This window comes from Anabrus simplex, chromosome 6, assembly GCF_040414725.1.
Source record: "Anabrus simplex isolate iqAnaSimp1 chromosome 6, ASM4041472v1, whole genome shotgun sequence".
NCBI lineage: Eukaryota > Metazoa > Arthropoda > Insecta > Orthoptera > Tettigoniidae > Anabrus > Anabrus simplex.
In genome coordinates this window covers 1,543,191-1,562,607 of record NC_090270.1, presented here as the reverse complement: position 1 = coordinate 1,562,607, position 19,417 = coordinate 1,543,191, and the positions used below count along the sequence as shown (strand labels likewise).

Genomic DNA, 19,417 nt, shown 5'->3' with positions numbered 1-19,417 from the left:
CGTCAAATCGCAGCCGATACCCATAGGGATGTGTCCACGGTGCAGCGCCTGTGGCGAAGATGGTTGGCGCAGGGACATGTGGCACGTGCGAGGGGTCCAGGCGCAGCCCGAGTGACGTCAGCACGCGAGGATCGGCGCATCCGTCGCCAAGCGGTGGCAGCCCCGCACCCCACGTCAACCGCCATTCTTCAGCATGTGCAAGACACCCTGGCTGTTCCAATATCGACCAGAACAATTTCCCGTCGATTGGTTGAAGGAGGCCTGCACTCCCGGCGTCCGCTCAGAAGACTACCATTGACTCCACAGCATAGACGTGCACGCCTGGCATGGTGCCGGGCTAGAGCGACTTGGATGAGGGAATGGCGGAACGTCGTGTTCTCCGATGAGTCACGCTTCTGTTCTGTCAGTGATAGTCACCGCAGACGAGTGTGGCGTCGGCGTGGAGAAAGGTCAAATCCGGCAGTAACTGTGGAGTGCCCTACCGCTAGACAACGCGGCATCATGGTTTGGGGCGCTATTGCGTATGATTCCACGTCACCTCTAGTGCGTATTCAAGGCACGTTAAATGCCCACCGCTACGTGCAGCATGTGCTGCGGCCGGTGGCACTCCCGTACCTTCAGGGGCTGCCCAATGCTCTGTTTCAGCAGGATAATGCCCGCCCACACACTGCTCGCATCTCCTAACAGGCTCTACGAGGTGAACAGATGCTTCCGTGGCCAGCGTACTCTCCGGATCTCTCACCAATCCAACACGTGTGGGATCTCATTGGACGCCGTTTGCAAACTTTGCCCCAGCCTCGTACGGACGACCAACTGTGGCAAATGGTTGACAGAGAATGGAGAACCATCCCTCAGGACACCATCCGCACTCTTATTGACTCTGTACCTCGACGTGTTTCTGCGTGCATCGCCGCTCGCGGTGGTCCTACATCCTACTGAGTCGATGCCGTGCGCATTGTGTAACCTGCATATCGGTTTGAAATAAACATCAATTATTCGTCCGTGCCGTCTCTATTTTTTCCCCAACTTTCATCCCTTTCGAACCACTCCTTCTTGGTGTTGCATTTGCTCTGTCAGTCAGTGTACAATGTAGAATACCGTAGCGAAGCACGGGTACATTTGCCAGTCTGAAAATAAAAATGAACTTATTACGTTAATTGTCATTAATCAGAGAATTAAAGTTAAAATATCACACTAGCAAAAAATGGCGTTATTGTGAAATACGGACTTCCCGGTAACCAATTTACTCGAAATCTTCTGTGTCGGTGGTTTCGGTATCTGATGTGTCGTCCCCGCTGTTGTTCATACCTGTATCTCATTCTTTGTCATTCTGCTGTCTAGTGTGTTCGAAATCCAAGTCTTTTTGAAGCTCTTGGAAACTAGTTCAGGTGGTATAAGGTCCCAACTGTTCATTGCCCATGAGCATAAGAAGTTGAAGGATGGACGCCTAATATTTCCAGCTGGCGTCATGTTAAGCCACCGAGAATGACTACCTGTTTTCTTATTGTCATTGAGAAGCTGCTTCACTTCGTTCACGAACCTGTAAAAAATAAACAGAGCCGGCTGTTTCAGTAGTGCACCGCATCATCCAATCCTTTGGTTGCACTCGTTCGCGAATCGTTTTCCTCTGTCTTTCGTCAGGTGTAATGGCAAGCAATCCTCACTACCGCTAGTTTACACTCCATGATCCTTTCAGCTGTTGCGAGGCCCTCATCAGTATTGCCAATTTGAGAAAGTAAGTATAATTTTTCTGACGCAAACTTAAGACAAATCGGTGAACATCTGCAATCTTATCAATGTATTCAGCAGGCAGTCTTTGACACAGTGTTGTTCTCCTTCGCGAGTCGTCGCATGAACCTTATAACCCACCCGCAACTCGCTTTAAACTGAGTTATGGGAACGTTGTGTTCGCGCGCTACCTTCTGTGCTTTCATATGATATACTACAGCTAGTGTTACGTATTTCATTGAAGTTCACGAACACACCGTCAATTTTCGGATACTTCCCTGTGTCCGGACATCTAAATAGTTCGTGTATCTTAGGTTCCGTCAGTTACACACCAAGTTTTCATTCACAGCTGTTACCGTGCTATACGGCTTTAGCTTGAAGGCCGCAGAAAGGTTTCTGTAATTATCTATAATTACAAATATATGCTTCACACGTTAATTTGTTGCTGTGTAAATTACTGTCCGTAACTGTTCAGTATTATTTATTAAAAACAAAATATTTCTACAAACATCCCGAAAACAAAATAAAATTTAAATTCTCACTCACGCACATATGTCTATAGTAATCAAGTCACTTACAAACAAACACATGCATCTGTACATTCCAGAGCAGTCGATACTTCCGCGAGAGTACCTAATAAACACGAAACGGGAAAACCTACATACCCCCACAATATGGAGGTCCGCTAGAGGTGAAGTATAAGGGTTGCAAGCTGGGGTGTACCACTCATAAATTTCCCAGTACCGGAACATTCGTTTATGACAACATGCCAATGTTATGAAAAAAGAACGTATTCATTCTGATGTTAACCATTAATAAGAGCAAATCTTAACCTCCTTTTTTTCTTCGTGAATTGGATTCTCAATGACTCATTATGTCGCCGTTTGCTTTCGCGTTCCGAAACCAGTGCACTTCTGGTTGCAAGGCTTTGAAAGCCGTACTAGTGTGTGCGGTGGCGGTATTTCCCGGCGACGTTGCCGATACGTGATAACTTAGTCTTGCGTATTTCAAATGAGAACTCATATCTCACACAGTCTCGCGACCACGTCGAACTACCGGTAATCCATGCGTCGAACGTATACCGATTAATTAATTAATTTATACGTTGTACGACATCTCCCAAACGTGACTGTGTTAACAAATTGCCGATAAACCATAGGCTACACGTATTTAAATTGCCCATTCATATGCAACTCGCAACATGTCAAGGTCCTGAAGTACAATACATTTTCAGCTGTAGGTCAGCATATACATGACTATAATCACAAATTCACAGACATAAAACAAGATATGGAAATTCTCAAAATCATCAACAAAGGACCCCTCCTCAACATTACTGAAAGCTGCTTCATACATATAGATTCAATATTTTAACCCAAATCATAATCTTAATGAGATTTCAGAATAGCCAAATATCCTATTTGACCTTCTAATTTCCATTTTTAGAAACATAAACCAGCAAGTCATAATTCAGTTTTTCATAATATTGACAGCAGTGTTCCTCAGCAGCCATCTCTTTTCCCACGTCCTTCGGTCCCGCCTTAATTCCCCACTTCCCCTCCACCTTTCTGATCTCTCCCCTTGCCATGCCTCTCTCTCCTTGTCCCGCTCCTTCCTTTTCCTTTGAATCTCTCAACCGTTAGTATGAGGCACACAACAATACACCACATGCCGCAACGAGAGAAGTCCTATGCCATTTGACTAACACGCTCTCTCTCTCTCTCTGTCTCTCTCCCCCCTTCTATTCATTAGTTTTATCTGATTTTTATCTGTTATTTATTCAGGTTAACTTCATGGACATCGCAAGGAATTGCAAATTTATACCAGCCACAAATTAAGAATGTTTCACTTTTAACCATATCTTCATGTGCCGTCCTGAGAGTGTCCAACAGTATTTCAGTATGATTTAGAACAGGCACTATGGGAACATTTTCATTTTATTTACGTTGGTCGATGTGGAAACACCATCTAGCAGTTCTGCCTCAGCTGGTGGTTATTTACAGTAGCATCCACTGGCTTGCATACTGCTAACACCACTCAAGTAGATTTGGTAATTGATGATCTGACCAAAGAATCAACATTTACCAGTTCCCGTTTGCAATTGAAATTGTAATGATTAGCAGTGATGTAACTAACAATTCTACGAATATTAATACAAGAAAGAGTCTGGATGTTGAGCAGACTCCAGATGCTAAGAATTTAGAGCCTAATTTATTTTTCAGATTTCACTTAGTTCATCCCAAATTTTAATATTAATTGTGTGTTTGTACATTACTTTTCATGTCAATTGTGTGTTTTTACATTTGTATAGTTATTAGATGTATTACATTAAGGCTGAAGATGGCCAGCCAAGGCCGAAACTAGTCTCTAGTTTTGTAATGTAATTCAATAATATTGCATAATATAGTATTGAAAAAGGTGGACCATACAAAATTAATTTAATAATTATTATTGTGGTCACAATTCAATACAGATCAAAACCATGAAGTTTATATCCTATGATCCTAATTATCACCAACCTATACCAGAATCAACTGCATCAATTAAGATTGATAACAACAGTACCTGCGGTATTGAAATAAATTAAGGAGTGACGCAAGGGTGTGTCCTATTGCCACTCCTCTTCAATATCTACTCTGAAAAGCACTAGAAGGAAAACAGAAGATGACAATAAATAATCTGCAATATGCAGACGATACTGTTCTCCTTGAAACAAACATTGCCAAACTGCATGGTCTAACACAGTGCTGCAGCCGGTCTGCATTTAAACGCACAAAAGACCAAACTTGACAGTAGAAGGCACATCTCTGGAGCAGGTATCTCAGCTGTGTACTTAGTTACAGTTGGAGGAGTGCTGTTGAAATTGGGTACCGGATTGAGCAGGTAAGGAGTGCATTTAAAAGAATGAGTAAACTCCTCTCTAACAGTGACTTTAATATTAATATCCATCTGTGTCCACTTCAGTGTCATACTGTATGATGCTGAGAGTACACCAGCAAAGGACTTTGACTCTTTGAGATGTGCTGCTACCTATGCCTGAGCTAGACGTCATGAAGACCCTGTCATCCCTAGTACACCTGGTGTACATCATGTTTACTAAGTCGCACTCATCTGTCATTGTTACGTGTACCTGTGACTTCAATTGTCATTTGTTTGTTTTTTGCGTGTACTCGCTGGGGGTCTCTATTGCTCCCTCCTCTCATCTTCCAGGTTCTTTGGAGTCATGGATGAACCTCTGTTTGTGAAGTGCGAGCCTGAGTGGTCGGCGGAGTCCTGCACTCTTGTAAGTAGTGATTTAAGTGATACCGACATGATGTTATCTTAGAGCAGTTTGCCTCATGGCCTGTGTTCTCTTCTCAGGAGCCCACCGTGCAGCTGCTTGCCGAGAATCTCGTGGAAATCAAGGTGGAGCCGGATCATATGTACGATGACGACGACGAAGAAGAAGAGGTTTGTGTACATAGTTTCAGTGTTGATGTCTGCCAGTATTGGTGCAGGAGTATAATACGCGACTTCATGCAGAAATCTCTAGTACACATGATAAATAAACCTGGTCGTGGATGAATAGTGGTATTTCATGAGAAGTTTCAATGTGGGTGTTCTTACATACTCTGTGATTTGACGATGGGCATGTTTTCTTTTAGTCTTGACCACGAATACTTTATATTCTACCGTGCTGCATGCGGCACATCGAGGTAACACAAGATTCTGAAAGGATTGAATTTACACTATTTATGACAAGTGGCAATTAGCACTTTGTTCTAAACTCATAATTGAACTGTTATGTCGTGCGCACAGAATTATGAAAATAAGTGGGTGCACTCTCTCAATATATTTTTGGTAAGGGATAATGAACCACACTGATTCATAAGAAATTTCTGTGTGCAAGAAAGAAACTTGAACCAACAGGGACCCAACACTACCAGCGACCCCACATTGCTAGGAGCACTACACATAGCTAGGAGCTCCACACTGCTAGGTGCACTACACATAGCTAGGAGCACCACACTGCTAGGGACCACACACTGCTAGGAGCTCCACACTAGTGTTGGCTACTGAATGCATGATTCGAAGCAGTGTATCGATTCATTCAAGTGTCCGAGTGAATCGATTCACAGGAACGGCGAGCTCACGGCACACGATTCAGCTTACACCCTCATTCGGTGTTCGGCTGTTGTGCGGTGCACACGTCTCGCTCCGGTCACTGGTGCAGCGGCCTTTTCCTGTCCGTAGATAAGTAGAGTTTTTTATGTTTGTGTTCATATTCTAGTCCTTTTTTTGTGTGTTTGTTCCGGGGCTAGTGTAGGGTAATTCTTTTTGGGCTAGTATGTCTGTAGATAGTGGCGGCGGCCCTTTAGGCCGGCCTCCCGATATTGGTACAGGTGCCGTGCGTAAGAATTTACCCATGGACGTTAGTAATACTGCTACCCAACGTGACAGTTCTCAAGATACTATACGTGATTCGGACCAGCGTCCGCAAGTTCCTGTAGCTACCTATTCTACCACTCATCTTGGCCCTTACATAGTATTTGTCGAATCGATTGACTCTACCAATAAAATAGGACATGTTCACCCTATGGCTCTGGGACGGATTTTCTACGAGAGGCACATTAGTGACGTCAAGGCCATCCATAGGAAGGGAAGAAATAGAATTCAAGTTACTTTCATGTCTAGTAAGGCTGCAAACGCCTTTCTCTCTCATCCCATTCTTACGGAAAAGAACTTGACAGCTTTTATTCCGTCTTCGAATATTCAGCGAGTAGGAGTCATACGGGGAGTAGACACTACTATTTCCGAATCCGAAATTCTCACCTATTTAGACTCGCCATATCCAGTGGTGAAGGTACAACGTCTAAATAGACGTTCATCTAAAGACGGAAAAACTGAATATATCCCTACAGGTACTGTGAAGGTTGTATTCGAGAGTCAACAACTTCCGAAAAGTGTGTCCATTTTTAAAGTCATGTTAGAGGTTCAGGCCTTTATATTCTCTCCTTTATTATGTAAACGATGTCAGCGGTATGGACACACCGCTACTAATTGTCGTTCCAGGGAGCCGAGATGTGGAAAGTGTTCCCTTACTCATTCTACTGAAGACTGCACTCACCCAGTCGTTAAATGTGCTAACTGTGGCGGAAATCATCTTGCGGGAGCAGAACATTGTGAAATCCACAAACAAAAAAAAGAAATTAAACGCATTATGAGTGTTGAAAACAAATCATATTTCGAAGTGAAAAACTATTTTGCCCCATTACAGTCCTTATCTAACCCCCTTCTGATGCCCCAACATTTTCCTCCTTTACCTAATAGATCATCTCAATCGGATGAAACTTTCCCTCGAAAGCGTAAATTTACTATGGTGGTTAGTAACCCTTCCCGCCCACCCGCTAAACCAGGTTATGACAAGGCATCATATCTTAATTTGCTCAGTAATCCGAAGACGGTTCCAGAACATTCTGGCACTCCAGTCGTACGTTTGATACCTGCTACTTCTAACGAGCCTGCATCTACATCCCGGAAGCCGAGTCCTCAAGGGCAACCTTCGGTGCCTCCTGCGCCAATATCGGTCTCTCCCTCTGTCCTGGCTTTACATGGTAAATCACACGATCACTCTGATGTACGGCTTCCAAAACTCTTTAACGATTTTGCAGCTTTAATCGCAGTAATGGACCCAAAAGACCCATGGAAAAAAGAGCTACAAGAAATATATGATGACCTTTCTCTATCACTTGGACATTCCCCTACTGCTAAGTAACACATGCGGATCCTGTAATGGAATTATCGGAACATATTACATATGCAACATCATACAATATTTTGGAATATTCAAAGCTTTCATTTGTACTAACTACTAAAGCACCTTGATGGCTTTAGACAATCCCGAACATTCTAATATTTGGTACATTCAACATTTCCGTAAATTACGTTCAGACTTGTCTCTCCGTCATTTTCAAGTATTATTCACATGGCTTCCGGGCCATTCTGGAAAACACGGCAACGTTATAGCGGATATCCTATCTAACGAGGTCGCCCAGGGTACTGGATTGGTCTACTATAACGCAGTTTCACACACAGACTTATGGGAATACTGTCATCACGTCATCCACGATCAGTGGTGTGCAATGGCGCCGCACTTCCCCGTTGAAAGGTAAGCACTTATTCACGATACTGTCTGATATTCCTACTAAACCGTGGTTCGCCGTTGTTTCCTACACTCGGCGTCATATTCTTCAAATCATACGTTTCCGCTTAAATCATGTGTGTACGCCTGCTCATCTCTATCGCTTTAATCTTATCGAAAGTAACTTATGTCCATGTGTTTGAGCAGTAGGTTCTGTCAATCATATCATTTTCAATGTCAGACATATGAACATCACCGTCACGCATTCGTAGCTAAGCTTCTACATGCGGGTTGCCAACTGCTGTTAACTGTTTCGTGTTTAGTGTTTCAATCGCCTTTTCGCGTTGTAGACTTAATATTTAATTTTTTTTTAGTTACCTGTAACATTCAATTCTAACCTTTTCCTTCCCTATAGGTACGAACTTTTGCATCCCAACCCTTATTTGTGGTCCGGTCGAGTTTGTTTGTAGTAAGACGTCGTGGCAGACCACACAGACGTGAAGCATTAGAACCCTGTATCCCTGTGTTTTTGGGTTATCCTAGTTAGTTTAGCCTCTATATTATTGGTTTTTTCCTCAGTTTCATTATTACCGGTTGTCATTCATTTCATTACATAGCTCACCCTTCTATCTTGTAGTGTACTAATTTCTTCTCATGTTGGTACCTCTCCCAGACATTAATTATCCCGCAAACCAGTGACTGGACGTAGCGTCTTACGACGATGTCCAAAAACTAACCAAGAAGAAGAAGAAGCTTACACCCAGCGGACAGTGCTGAGTGGTGCACTCACGGCTCACTAGCAGGAGACTGGACGTTGGCGGGAAGCCGAGCTTCTACTGCAGCCAGACAGTGAATCATGGCACATTGAAAGAATCGTGAACGAGCACGGCTCAGTGAGACACAAGATACACATGGCTTCTTATCGGCACACTGGACAGTGGACACTGGCGGAGAGCCGAGCTTCCGCTGCAGCAATACATACAGTGAGCCATGGTTCACTGAAAGAATCGTACGCTAAGTGGACTCCCAAGCTCAGCTCATTTGAAAATAATACCCACTTGCATTTACTGTCCTCTTTTTACAGGGAGGTTTAAATAATAGATGGATTTATTTTCAGTGTTAAAAAGGTAGTCAAAACATAATTCTAAAGTAGATAGTAATGAGACAGGTTTATTAGTTTAATGAATCTTAGTAATATAACTTAGATGACATTTGACAATTAATTAAACTCGACTCTAGCCTGGCCTATGACTATGAGTCATACTCATGACCACTCAAAAGTACCTGTTTTTTTATTGGGAAGAACGGCTCAGTATTGTCTCAGTTCGTATGTCACATCGTTGCACAAGACTTCAATAAGTGAGCCGACTGATGCAATAACTTAACCAACAGTATGTTGAATCAGACAACCAGTAGGCTACTGTACATCTCGGGTAGCCTATACAAAATATGACGATTAAAAAAAATCCTCTGCTGATAGAAAAATGCAGTACGTATTTTCAAAAATGACTGAGCAAGTTGGACGTGTGGTTAGTATCGCGTAGCTATGCGCTTGCATTCGGGGGATAGTGGGTTCGAATCCCACCGTCGGCAGCCATTAAGATGGTTTTCCGTAGTTTCTAAATTTTCACACCGGGCAAATGCTGGGACTGTACCTTAATTAAGGCCATGGCTGTTACCTTCCTAATCCCATCTCTTTCCCATCCTGTGCTGCCGGAAACCTTTGACGTATTAGAGTGACTAGCATTTTTTCTAATGAAGGTGACAACACTTTGTCATTAGTCCCCAACTGGATTCCTGAATAGGTAGGCCGATACACAACTTTTCGCCCAGTCTGGCAAGCCTACTTCAGGCCTGCATCCATCGAGCGTGTTCAAGTCCCACATGTGACCAGTGCCGGAGCTGCTATTGGTTTGAACTTCTACAGATTGCTATTGGTGGAAACTTCTGAAGGGATTCCCCGTGCTTCGAAATTGATACTGTTTACTCACATTCAGTATTAAGGACAGTTCATGAATTTCAGTGAGAGTGAAGTATCTTTCCGCCTGTGAGTGTTGTAAGTGTATCATGGCAAATTTAAGAAGTCCGGTGTGGGATTATTTCGTACGATCAGGGAACGATAAAGTAAAGTGCAATGTTTGTTCGTCAATACTTTCGATTAAAGGCTCGTCTACTACTAATATGAACAGACATTTGCGGCTCAAACATCCTGCTATAAATCCAAATGAAAGTCGTTTAAAGCCACTAAATGGAGCTGGAGATGATCCTGAACGACTTCCTGGAACCGAGTGTATTGTGGTTTCTACGTCTGCTGCCAGTTCAGTTGCTCCAACTCAACAAGAGCGTGCTGTGGCTTCAACCTCTACACTGAACCAACACAGACCAAAATTAACAGGTATGCAACAAAACCTGTCAATTCACACAAACGTAAAGAAATTGATGCGCAAATGTTAAAGAATACCTTCCATTGAGCTTAGTTGCGGGAAGAGAATTCAGAGAATTATTCAATATGATCATTCCAAATTATGAACTTCCTAGCAGAAAAACCCTTTCTCATTCTATGCTATATGCCATGTATGATGAAACAGCTCATAAAATCCGGTCCACTCTCTCAGAGGAAGCCTCATGTATTTGTATAACCACAGATAGATGGACATCCGTAAAGAATGAAAACTATCTCGCCATCACAGTACATTTTATAGATGAACACTGCATTCTGCAGTCTTTCTTACTGTCGTGTTGTTACAACACAACAGTATAACAACCAACTCTACCTTCTTGTCTCCAAAACTTCCCAATCGGAGTAGTTGGCAACACTGGACTTTACAAGAAAACTACGGAAATGAAATACCACGATGTCCAAAGAAGAAAAGGCATGAAAAACGGACACTTGGTGCCAGAGGCTATGTGAATCAAAACCCAAGAGAATATACTAACTATAAAGGAAAGACAGATTAAAAATTTAAACCAACTTTAATGGATCTGGACTTCAATTCTCAAAGGACAGTAATAACTTTCGAACTTACAATTCGATGATTAAAAGAAAAGAAGAAAATTATCATCACACTAAAAGAAAAGATAAAATAACTTGGGTCAACCCTTGAAAATATAAGAAATAAACCTTGGGATCACAATCCTTGGAAAACAAATTAATCAATCAATTTAATTAGTAGAGCAGTAGTGGAATAATTAACGGTAAGTTGAGGCTTGTTTCTCGACACGTCTAGTATAATTCAATGAAATAACCGAAGTGGCAAATAAATGTTACCAAGTTTTAGGCGAAAATGAACCTAATCGTCATTAAATTAAATCATAGGAAAGGAAGAAAGGAAGACATATTTCAATTTTAGAATTAGTAAACTGGAGTACAATACGAGTCCACACACCAGATCAAAGATACAATCGACAGCCATCAGCTGTTTTTTCAACACACGGAAACCATCTTTGTTTACAACAGTTCCCATAGAAACGAATCACGTGTCGCGATTAAAACATGGCTTCAAAACATTATCAGATAGACATCGACCAAACAACTCCAACTTACCGATTTTCATCTGTGATCCACCGAAATAACGCTTAACTATCTGTTACAAGAAGTTTTGAAATGAAAATTTACCAACACATAAGAAATCTGAGTCCCGATTATAACAAAATTACATCTTACTAACGCCAGAGTAAAGGCTACCGCATGACAAAGAAATTCCTCTTGATAACTGTAGTTTAAAACGTACTCGCAATTCGAATCTTTTAACTTGTTCAGTCCAAACCAAAAGTTTTGAACATTGTGGAGATACCTCGGTAGGTAAGGGTATTCATGCAGATTTCATCATGCAGGGTACTTACAGTTTCTCGGAAATAAATACAAGTTCATAAGCAAACCACAAATCCAACTAGAATTTGTGGCCGGTTGGCCACAAATTTAACCAGGGTCGAAAATCAACCACATCTCGCCCGTCTTCATCTTATTGATCGGGTTTCTTTTTAAAAAAAACAAGTATCCGCGACCAAGTTCCAACAGTTTGGCTTCACATGTCCAACAACAACTAGAAAAAAACAAAACGACTACGCACATATTGTCGAACTCGATCGATAATTGGCAGAGCAGCGCTGAACTTCACGCTGTGCTCACAGATGGCAGTAGGATGCAGTTCAGATGGAACGCTCAGTCTGATAGCCGACTTTTCTACTAGTAAGGAACCGCTTCTTACGAATCGTGTACAATTCCATCAGGCTTTGAACAACCTTTAAATAATTTCCAAGTCCATGCATACTCGAAATGCGTGATATATATGCATACGCCATAGCCTCCCCCAGCAAAGGCTCAACACGGGTGAGGCCAACCGCCCACCAGGGAAATTTTTATTTAAACAGATGGATATCGCATCGAAATTTTCTCTAGCATCTTTAACTAAATTTGTCACTCTTATTTGACATATTGTAGCAGTAGCAGAGATGTTTGACCAAATATGGGAGACATCCTGTTTAGTTACTAATAATTTGTCGTCCTTTCAGTCTATGATGTTTCACAGTTCTTTCGTGGCAACGCACTTCCAACCAGTTAACTTACCACAGTTCAGTAACAACTAATTTTCAATCCGGTAGCACGTCAATGAAAATGTTTCAAAAGTTTATGTTGCACCAAGCTTTAAGAGAATGGTTTGCAGATGATCGGAACTCAATAGAAATAATCTAGACCATCCATTACTTCGTTAACACAACTTCGGGACTCCAAGCTAGAGAAGGCACGGTTACCCTGTTTCGCAACACACAAGGTAAAAAAAATAAATCCCAGGAATAATAGGGGGAAAAGAAAGACGGTAACCGAAAAACGACTGAATGAGTCATTGCATCAATATTTACAATCAATTACATTCCAACCTCATCACCAACAGGTATCAGGCATCATCATCACCCATAATCATTCAGAATAATTAGTAAACTAGTCTAGGTACGACTAGAGAAAGGATATCATTACATTACAGTTCCCAGACAAAAGAAATTCAAAATCAAATCAGAACTTTTCACGCACAGCACAACCACAGAGCGAGTCATTAAAATTTCCCAAAATAAGTGACAAGTAGTGCAGTTTGATTACAGCTGCACAGGTTCACATCCAAATGCACACAATACATACCCCAGAAGAAAAGGAAGAGAATAAGAAGAAGGGGAAGAAAAGGAAAGGGGCATGTAGGGAATCATCATGCCAGCAGAATAGAAACAGTGTTTGTAACAAGTATAAGAAAAACCACAAACGTTATGGTTTTTAAAATAACAACATGCCGACCAAGGAGAAACAGGATGAACACGGGTGGAGACTTTGAGCTCAATTAGATGGAAGGTACGCGTTATGTTTGTCATCAACAACAGGTTCATCGAATAACACCAAGCAAAGCATAGCACCAAGATAGCATTGGTAATAATTCAATACAAGATAACCATAAACACCGTGGGAGGGGAAGGATAGAAGTTTTTAGGAATCGAATACATGAGAGAAAAGGTTTTGATACCAGCCGTTTAACCAAATTCATAGGAATCCCCCAAAATATATTTCCATAATGATCGTTCGATTAGATGAAAAGGTAATGAAATTTACCTCAAACCAGGTAACCACCACCAACAAACCTCTAATGGCTGGTAAGGAGTCAAATTAATAACCAATACTCAATAGAACAAAGACAGTTTCATGATTAAGTCAGAAAAATAGGTTATGCAAGCAAACATGGGATGGGAACAAGACTTCACATGAGGGATCAGAAGGTTCCATTTATAATTAAGAAGCAAAGGATAGGTTGCAGATCCCTATAAATAAATTACTTCATGACACAGAGGTAACATGAAAAGAAGCAAGGACTTGCCTCACCAAGTGTCTTAAGCAAAAAAGAACAGCAACATCAAAACCACACCATAGTATAACGCTACTAAAATGATACCAGAGTACATGTGTTATTCCTCGAAAGTTAAGGAAAAAACTTTACAACCCACAACACATGCCAACAAATCACTATGTAATCACAATCAACTGCTAAAACATTCCCACTATATCATCACACAAATAATTCCCAACAAGGACCATAAAACCATATCAACAAATTAAGAGGAGGTTGTTCCTTCACTCCTCAGGCTTAAGGATCCTTAGTCGCTAGATAATCAGCACACAACTCACCTTACCAAAATTGGTCAATAGTAACATTTACTCATTACCAATAGAAATTTACCCACCGAAGAAGGTAATTATAATACAACCAGAATGACTTAACTCGCTTACTGAAACGTGGACTGAAGGTAGATAAGCAAACTCATAGTTACATGGATAATACATAACCTCACCATCATAATTCATCAAGTTAACCTTTGGTGTTTACTCAATTCTAGATTATTACGGTTTAGACGATTAGCCCAGTCCAACCCAAATACAAGACCTTCCCAACGTCAACACACATGCATGGTTCAAAATTCTATATTCCACACTACAAGTTCATTAACTCCCCGAACAATATCATTACCATATTTCAGATTTTTAAAAAGGATGATGTTAAATCGAAATGATAACTGGTGAATTACCCTCACAATCTCAAATTTAGAATTAAGCAATACCAAACACACAATTATACAGAAACTCACGCAGGCTTTACTTGAGAGAGATGAACTTTCCTTATCCTTTTGGCAATAGGATCACTTACCAGCATAGATACTGGACTCAAAAACTGCAAGATGGTACAAGGACCTTGGAATCTCGGAGCCAACTTGGAAGAAAGTTTATTGATAGCTTTGCTTATGGGATAACATTTAACAAAAACTTGATCTCCAACCGTCAGCTTGGTGGGTTTGCGCCCCTTGTCATAGTTTTTCTGAACCTTCTCATATGACACGGCTAACTTTGCCTTGGCTTCACTCCACACCTTACGGACATTACAAGGGGTAGACAGATCTGGTAACAGCTCCTCAATGTGAAGGAGGTTTGACAGAGGTGAAAATGGAATAAAATAAAACATTAATTCCATAGGAGTCTTACCATGGGATTCATGGATTGCTGAATTGAAGGCATATGACAGCCAATGTAGACAAGTATCCCACTTGGTCTGGTTGGAATGATGGTACACAATTAGTGCAGCTTTCAAGTTCCTGTTCATCCTCTCCGAATATGAAGGGTTCGGGTAATAGGGAGTAGTAGTGACATGCGAAATACATAAGTCAAATAAATATTTCTTAAATGTGTGGCTGGTAAAACCACTAGCATTATCTGAAACTAAGAACTTAGGTGTACCAAATGAAGCAAAAATGGAATTTAAACAGTTAATAGTTGTTTGTGAATTTGTAGATCTGGTTGGGAAGATCCAACAAAACCGGGTAAAAGCATCAATGCACACTAATGCATGAGTATTCCCACGAGAAGATCATGGTAAGGGTCCGATATGGTCGATAAACAATCACTCCATAGCTCTAGATGCTTGGGAGGAAGACAGCAATCCCATTCGGTTATTTAGATTAGGTTTGCTAACTGCACAAATTCTACATTATTTAACCATAGATCTTATGTCACTATCCATCTTCTTCCATATGAAAAATTGTCAAATTTTTTGCCTTGTTTTAAATACACCTAAATGTCCACCAAGAGGGCTATCATGATAATACTGGAAGATGGTAGGAACAATAATTTTCGGAGCAACAATCTTTAACCTTTTATCATGACGGGACTGACACAATAGAACACCTTTCTCACAAGAGTATGGCTTCAGATTTTCCCCGGTCATGATTTTCTCTAAAATTATTTTCAAATCAGGGTCATCCTTTTGATATTGAGCAATGTCTTGGTACAGCATAGGAAGGTTAGATAGGATAGGGTTTACTTCTACCAAACTGCACTGTGGAGTAACTTCTCCAGAATTTTCAGGGGGGTCTTTTTCACCATCAAACATACGACTGAGCCCATCCGCAATTACATTATCAGTGCCACGAATGTTGCGAGCATTGAAATTGAAGGCGGAAATCCTTAATGCCCATCTAGTCAATCTGCCAGTTCGCTTAGGCCTTCTAAGCACCCAAGAAAGAGCCTCGTTGTCAGTCTCCAAATCGAAATTTACATGTTCCACATACATGCGGAATTTTTCCAATGAGAACAGAACTGCTAAGTTCATAAATTGAATACTTCATTTCCAGGGGAGAAAGTGCCCTGGACGCGTACGCAATGGGTCTTCTTCCCGTTTCCGAATCTTGCAATAGGACTCCAGCGATAGCCTTGCCAGAGGCGTCAGTTTGGATGATAAATTTCTTGTTAAAGTCAGGAATAGCAAGCACCGGGGCATTGCTAAGGGCCATTTTTAGGGAGTCGAAAGCAACTTGTTGAGGTTGATCCCACACAAACTTGACATCTTTCCGCCGTAATAAGTTCAACGGGGCAGCGATTTCAGCATAATTAGGCACAAATTCCCGAAAGAAATTGATCATCCCTTCACATTTTTGGGTGGTTCAAAATCGTGGATGGCCTGGGTACGGGCATGATCTACAGAGATGCCCTGTGCCGATACAATATGCCCAAGGAAGGAAATTCGAGATTTAGCAAAATTAGTCTTTGAGAGTTTCACGGTTAGCCCAGCTTTCTTTAATCTTTCAACAACCTCCTTGATATGCTTGAGATGATCCTCAAAATTAGTAGAGTACACGACCAAGTCATCTAAATAATTAATCACGAACTTAAATTTTACATCGCCAAACACAGCATCGAGCAAGCGAGTTAACACAGCGGCTCCCGTCGATAGCCCGAAAGGAATCCTGGTGTACTCATAGAGGTTCCAGTCGGTAGCAAAAGCAGTGAGAGGAATGGAATCTTCATCAAGTGGTATTTGGTTATATGCTTGATTCAAGTCAAAAGTTGAAAAAAATTAGCACCATGGAACCAAGAAAAACAGGTATGTAAATCAGGTAAGGGAACAGACTGCAGGACGATCTTATGATTCAGTCCTCGATAATCAATAACAGGCCTGTAACCACGAGAGGACTTAGGAACCAGGAACATTGGGGCAGAGTACGCAGAAATAGAAGGTCGTATTACTCCATCCTTGAGTAACTGTTCAATTATTTTTTTCAACTCGATCATCTTAGAGGGAGATAGTCTATAAGGAGGAGACCCCACCGGAATTCTATCAGTTACATCGATATGATATTTGAGCACATTAGTTAACCCAAGCCGATCAGTAAAAACTTCAGGGTATTGAGCGCAAAGCTCACAAATTTTTGAAGCCTGTTCGTCCGACAGATGATCAAGATCCAATTTGTCATTCTCGCCCTCCTCACTATTCTCATCCAATACACAAGCTACCCTATCCTGAAACATCTTAACATCATGGAAATAAAATTTTCGATTAGGGCAGAATTTAAAGGAAAACATTCTATCTTGCAAATTCAGGAGCATTCCAACTTTAACTATAAAATCGGCACCTAAAATGACTTGATGCGACAAATTAGTGGCTACAAGGCAAGTAATTTTCCACGTAAATTCAGCTATACGAATTTTGACCACAGTAGAACCAACAACTTCCAACTTACTCCCATTGGCAGTTACACAATTAATTTTCGAAGTTACGATTTTGGGCAATTTGCAATATCTTTTCATTTTCCGATACCAGACATCATTCACAAGAGAGACAATGCTCCCCGAATCAATTAGACCCAATACAGGTTCGTCATTAACCTCAATCTGAATTATAGAAGTTTTCGGAATGACCCTCCCTGAAATTCTCAAATCTTGAGGGACACGAAACTCAACCCTTAACTGCTTATGCTTAGGCATACTTTCGTGGAATTCATTAATTTCACTTACTAGTCACCGTGAATTATTTTTGTTGAAATTAGGCCACTGTCTTTTCACATGTTGTCTAGAACCACAAATAAAACAACAGATGCTCTGGTTCTGGACTACACCACTTCTTCTAACTGAACGGCACTTGTTCCTGAGATGGTCTTTCAACCCGCACGCATAACATTTCTTACCCTGAACTTCACTAGGAGTATGAGAGGAAAAATATGCGGAGTTACTAGGAGGTGAATAGTTAACATGACGTGATTCATCGCCGTACTTAACATCTTCGGCGAAGGAACACGCCTCCTCTAACTCAGCAAAGGTAGTGGGAGTCCTAGTTAATGACAAGAAGGATCTGTATTGTGGAGCAATTCCCTTAAGAATCCTCGTTACCATCTCATCTTCACGTACAACAATTTTGAAGACTTCGCAAAAAAAATTTCAGGTCTAGAACATATGCTAACAAGCTTTCATGAAGAAACTGAGTCCTGAAACAATGTTTAGGGATTAAACTCTGTAATGCAAGCGATGGGATAAATTTAGATAGAATTAGCTCATGAAATTCAGTTATACTTAGATTATTACTAATAGCCTTAGAAATTTCCTTCTTTAATATTCCCTCACAGTAAGGGAATAGAACCCTAAAGATACCTAGGGAGTCCATAGAGAAAACATTGGCAGATTCCGTCAACTCCACTAAAAAGCGCATAAATCTAATAGTTTCATCAATGGAGTTAACCGAAAATATTTTTACATTTTTTAATAACTCTTTGATAGAATTAGGGGAACCATTAGGTTTAGCTAACAAGCCTTCTAAAACAGGAGCAAGAGCGCAGCATTGAGTTGATTCATTACGCGACGATTCAGGGCAAGCAGAAGCGTTAATCAATTCCTGACTGTCACTCTCATCTTTCCTAAGCCCATCACTCAAGGTAAGTTCATTGACATTTCTCATATTCATGATTATATCTAATTCAACAGAACGGTTAATTCCCAACGTTAGCAAGGAGGTACACCGAGCAAGCAATTCAGGTTCGGGTGACAATGATATTAAATCCTGAACACTGTTGGTGTAGTGACTAGTTCGGGATTTTAACCTTTTAACTTGATATGCCGAAGGTTCCATGTCACTTAATTCCTTCACAACAGTATTGATTTCAGCTAATGCATTACTAATAAGCTGCGCTGACTCACCCAATTCGTAGTTTAAATTTCTAGGCTTTACCAGACAATCCAAGGAATCCATAAGCAATGCAACATCACCCGGAACCAACCCAGATGAGGTCACCCCGCGCACCTGCAGTTCATATATCAGCTCACTTTTCCTTAACATGCGTGGCAGTAAGAGAGACCGGGCAGACATTTTGGACATGAAACAGAAAATTCCAATAAAATTAAAGGTAACCTTGCCTTTCTCCTTATACTCTCTCTTACACTTTCAATTATAGACCTATCTCCTTTTCCAGTCAGCATATTCTCTTGTGAGAGCAATACAACTTATTGATTATAAATAAATCAGTCCCAAAAGGTAGCCAACACGGCAGTAATAATACTTCAAACCCATGCGTAGGTACCAAATACTGTTACAACACAACAGTATAAAGCCCCATTCACAATGCAAACGTAACGTAACGTAAACTTAAAATTAACGTTAACTTAGAAGTTAGCGGCCATCTTATCTAATGGGTCCATTCACAATGCGCCGACGTAAACTTAACTGCGAGTCCGTAAAATTAAGGGATTGCAAACTCCAAGCTCTTGCGGTTAATTTT

At 41.0% G+C, this 19,417-nt stretch overlaps 1 protein-coding gene across 3 annotated transcripts in view; it reads left to right on the top strand.

Annotated features, from left to right (window-relative positions):
- Positions 1 to 19,417, top strand: part of LOC136875836 (gastrula zinc finger protein XlCGF57.1) — a 161,649-nt gene that overhangs the window by 95,105 nt on the left and 47,127 nt on the right. For all 3 annotated transcript variants that reach the window (XM_068228030.1, XM_068228029.1, XM_068228031.1), the window contains exons 2-3: positions 4,939 to 5,011; positions 5,089 to 5,178. In XM_068228030.1, coding sequence (XP_068084131.1) covers positions 4,952 to 5,011; positions 5,089 to 5,178 — 150 coding nt within the window. In that variant the 5' untranslated portion in view covers positions 4,939 to 4,951. The remainder of the gene's footprint in view (positions 1 to 4,938; positions 5,012 to 5,088; positions 5,179 to 19,417) is intronic.